The following is a 4,710-nucleotide window of genomic DNA, read 5'->3' on the forward strand; positions in this document are numbered from 1 at the left end:
AATGTTACCTGAAGGTCTGAAAGGTGCTCAAACTGTTAGCTCCTTTAAATTAGGGCTAAAAACATTTCTGTTTATCACAGCATATTCCTAACTGTCGATATATTTCAAATTTCAAGCTATTTTTTTTTTTTTTTTTTAATTCAATTTCTGCTCTATTTCCATTTCTGATTTCAATTATTATTATTATTTTTTTTTTTTAAATTCTATTTGTGATTTAATGTGATTTTTAAGTATAATTTTATTTCCTGTTCCGATTGTCTTTGTTTTAACTTTCTTTTGATTCAATGTGATTCTTTACGAATCATTTTATCTCTGCTCGTGGATCTTCATGTGATGTAAAGCACTTTGATTTGCCTTGTGTTGAATTGAGACATTATAAATTTTCCTTGCTTTGCCAAATGTATTTATCGTGATATAGAAATAACATAAAATTACATGTTTTAAAATAAAAGAATATTAATTGCTAATATTTAAGGATTTTTTTAATGACCAAAAATAGTCACTTGCCCTAAAAAGAAAGGTCTTAAGTGTTTTTTTACATTCATATAAGAAAAAGCAACGTTTGAATAGCTGTCCACTGAAGTGACCACTGGCCTTGAATGGGTTAATTCAGGGGTGTCCAAACTTTTTGCAAAGGGGGCCAGATTTGGTGCGGTAAAAATGTGGGGGGCCGATCTTGGCTGACGTCCTTTACGTACAACAACATATTTAAGCAAATTTTAGCAAGCCATTCCGTGTGTCACATTTGCTTTATTATTTTTTTTTTCTTTTTATTAATAATTTCAACAATCTCGCAACTAGCCTTTGTGGCATTCTTTCGACTCTCGGGCTCTTGTGAAATACTGCTGCTGTGAAATTAAACTAACTTCAAGTTGCTTCAATTTCTCGCTGCGTATCTTCCCTGTAATCTTGTCGTACATGTCAGCGTGTCTTGTTTGGTAATATCGCCTCACATTGAACTCTTTAAAACAGCGACTGTCTCTGCAAATGGGGCAGACACAGTTGTTGCGTATTTTAGAGAAGAAATAGTCCAATTTCCACCTATACTTGAAGAGTCGGACGTCGCAGTCAACTTTTTTTGTTGTTGTTGTTGATTGTCGCCATTTTAGAAAACTGAAAGGGTTACACGGGGTAATGTTGCTTAGAGTGCTGCTTCCTTTTAGTGTGTAAATTTAGTGTGTAAGCTACTTCATATGCTGGTAGCTGTACTGCTGACCAATTTATTAAGTCTGTGTGCGGGCCAAACGTTATTGATTTTATGACAGAGGCTGGGGGTCGGACGAAATTTGACCACGGGCCGCATTTGGCCCCCGGGCCAGACTTTGGACACGTCCTGGTTAGTTTATTTGTAATTTAAAAAGAACACATATATATATATACATATATATATATATATATATATATATATATATATATATATATATATATATATATATATATATATATATATATATATATATTTTTTTTTTTTTTTTTTTTTTTTTTTTTTTAAACAACAATCATGATTAATAATTACATTTATTTTTAATGACTAAAAAATAAAGGTCTTATGTGTAAAAAAAAAAAAAAAAAAGTTATGGTTTAAATTTCCCAAAATAGTCAATTGCTCTTTAAAGGGTTAAGCGTCGCAAGTGCCAACTTTTAAATATGAAAAAAATAAACACAACGTAAATGGGGGAAAACGTTACAAAATGTGAGAAACAGTTTAGAATTGTGAAACACAGCAGTTTTATTAGGGTATAAAGCAAATCTAACGCGATGTGTATTCGGAGCATATAGTGCAGTTTAGAAGGTTTTTGTCCACATTGTGCTCCAAGTGAAGTTTGTAGTCGAGCCGAGCCGTTTAAAATGCAGTAATGAACAAGCTGTTCCACACGATTAGGAAATAATCCGCGTGTCAGTGTCATCTTTCTTATGCTAAGTGGCTGTCTTTGAAGGCGGATCTTTTGGCAGGTTGGACCGGGACCGAGGCGGCTCGGAGCAGCTCAGACGAGCGCTGCCACCAAACGCATCAACAGCCCGCCTCCCAGGAGCACAGCCTTTCCATACTTACTTGTGGCAGACGTGTGATGTTATCAGCGAGGATGTTTATTTGAGTCGGACGTCATTATTTGTGACCCGCCAAAAAAAAAAAAAAAAAACCAAGGGGAGGCGCTCTACTTGAAGTGTGTGTGTGAGGCTCCCCCAACTTCTTACACTTGAACGGGAAGCACACCGCCGCCAGACAACGCAGCACGGAAAAGTCGCGCGAACGGCGAGGATGGATTACTCGGACGTTTTCTGTTTGGAAAGATTCTTGTAATGCTTAACATTTAAAGCTTTTGGACACGCATGCTGCAACTCTTGAGTTACAAACAGCGCGCCCGAAAGCATGGGCTGGAACTCACCCTTCCATCTGCAAAACTCTTTTTTTGGACCATTGTGGGATTTATGTTTTTATTAAAGTTTGCTGGTCTTGCGACAAAAAGCTGTGTAAATTCAGCTACTCTCATCCGGTTTAATGAAAGACTTTCCTGGTGTGGAAGATAACCAATGATGAACAGTTTTTTCATTCTTTAAGTAGTAAGAATGAGTTCAAGTGACAAGCTGAACCTCACGCTGTTCATCTTGCTGGTGCTGTGCATCAGTGGGGGCTCAGCCATTAGCTCCATTGACCCAGAATGGCCGGGAGAAGGGAAGTGTCAACAAATCAGCATCCCTCTGTGTAAGGACATTGGCTACAACATGACTCGCATGCCAAATCTCATGGGCCACGACAACCAAATAGAAGCAGCAATGAAGCTGCAAGAATTCGCAACGCTGATCCAGTTTGGATGCCACAGTCATCTCAGATTTTTTCTTTGTTCGCTTTACGCCCCCATGTGCACAGAGCAGGTGTCCAACCCCATCCCTGCTTGCAGAGTTATGTGTGAACAGGTCAAAGTGAAGTGCTCCCCTATTTTGGAACAGTTTAAATTTCCCTGGCCGGACTCGCTGGACTGCTCACGGCTCCCCACTAAAAATGACCCCAACTACCTCTGCATGGAGGCACCCAACAACGGCTCTGACGAGCCCCCCAAAGTCTCACACACTCAGCCGCCAGATTTCAGACTGCACCGTCCCATAAATGGACCGGACCTGCACCTGAAGGACACCGACAACAGAAAGGCGTGCAGCAAATCTGGCAAGTTTCACTACGTTGAAAAAAGCGAGTCATGTGCCCCAAAATGTTACCCCAAAGTGGATGTATACTGGAGTCAAGGAGATAAGCAGTTCTCCTTGGTATGGATCGCCGTCTGGTCCATCCTGTGCTTTGTCTCCAGTGCTTTCACCGTGCTGACGTTCCTCATAGACCCCCAGCGCTTCAAATACCCAGAGAGGCCCATTATCTTCCTCTCCATGTCCTACTGTGTTTACTCTGTTGGCTACCTCGTCCGACTTTTCGTGGGCGCTGACAGAATCGCTTGTGACAGAGACAACGGGGTCCAGTATGTCATCCAAGAGGGTCTGGAGAGCACCGGCTGCACTATTGTGTTCCTCATCCTATATTATTTTGGCATGGCAAGTTCCCTTTGGTGGGTTATCTTGACCTTGACATGGTTTCTGGCCGCTGGAAAGAAGTGGGGTCACGAGGCCATTGAAGCCAACAGCAGCTATTTCCACTTAGCGGCGTGGGCCATCCCAGCTGTGAAGACCATCATGATCCTGGTGATGAGGAAGGTGGCGGGAGATGAGCTGACAGGTGTTTGCTACGTGAGCAGCATGGACGTCAAAGCTCTCACGGGCTTCGTGCTCATTCCTCTCTCCTGCTACCTTATCACCGGTACTTCCTTTCTCCTGTCTGGCTTTGTGGCACTCTTCAACATCAGGAAGATCATGAAAACAGAAGGAGAGAATACAGACAAGCTGGAGAAGCTGATGGTTCGCATCGGGGTCTTTTCAGTGCTTTACACAGTACCGGCCACGTGCGTCATCGCCTGCTACTTCTACGAGCGACTCAACATGGACTACTGGCGTATTCTAGCTACGGACAAAAAATGTAAGGAGAACAGTGGGCAAGAGTCTGAGTGCCTTTTGAAGACGTCCATCCCTGCCGTTGAGGTCTTCATGGTTAAGATCTTCATGCTGCTAGTGGTTGGCATCACCAGCGGCATGTGGATCTGGACCTCTAAGACCCTACAGTCGTGGCAGAATGTGTTCAGCAGGAAACTAAAAAAGCGGACGAGAAGGAAGGCAAGCAGCGTATTTACCAGCAGTCGGCCTTACATGAAACCTCACCCATCTCTCAAAGGGCACACCACTAAGTATGAACCCACACGGCCCCCTCCCACATGCGTATGAGCTGGCTCTTTTGCTGTGTATTAACCTCATAAAACACTTTTAAAAGCCCTTACCATGAGACATTTTAATGAAGTATGATGTATTTATGCAAGCTGCATTTCATGTCATGCAACATGTTTTTGTTATAATCCACGCAACAAGTGCTGCCTTTGTTTGGGGGGGGGGGGGGGGGGGGACAAACACTTCTCTTCTGTTATCCCACTGAGGATCCTTTTGAGAAAAAAATGTGTTGTTTCAATTAAGAGAAAAGAAGTGGAATAACCAATTGAGCTGTGCCATGGGGTTACTTGAATAATGTGCAATAGATGTTTTGTTTCCCTGCCACAAAGACACTTGTACCGTTTAGTGAAAGATTACAAAGAAAGAACACCAGAGACAATGGCGGCAAAT

The 4,710-nt window shown here is 42.1% G+C and overlaps 1 protein-coding gene across 1 annotated transcript; it reads left to right on the forward strand.

Moving 5' to 3' along the window:
- The first annotated feature begins 2,027 nt into the window (after positions 1–2,027).
- fzd10 (frizzled class receptor 10) lies at positions 2,028–4,462 on the forward strand. Its single transcript, XM_057831998.1, has one exon. It carries the CDS (start codon positions 2,569–2,571, stop codon positions 4,318–4,320), a length of 1,752 nt encoding a protein of 583 aa, XP_057687981.1. The 5' UTR covers positions 2,028–2,568; the 3' UTR covers positions 4,321–4,462.
- Positions 4,463–4,710: the final 248 nt, after the last annotated feature.

The sequence above is a fragment of the Corythoichthys intestinalis genome, chromosome 3 (genome assembly GCF_030265065.1).
Source record: "Corythoichthys intestinalis isolate RoL2023-P3 chromosome 3, ASM3026506v1, whole genome shotgun sequence".
Classification (NCBI taxonomy): domain Eukaryota; kingdom Metazoa; phylum Chordata; class Actinopteri; order Syngnathiformes; family Syngnathidae; genus Corythoichthys; species Corythoichthys intestinalis.

Bases quoted from the DNA above. Each gene is read 5' to 3' on its own strand.
- fzd10 (XM_057831998.1), top strand. From the start codon at position 2,569: ATGAGTTCAAGTGACAAGCTGAACCTCACGCTGTTCATCTTGCTGGTG.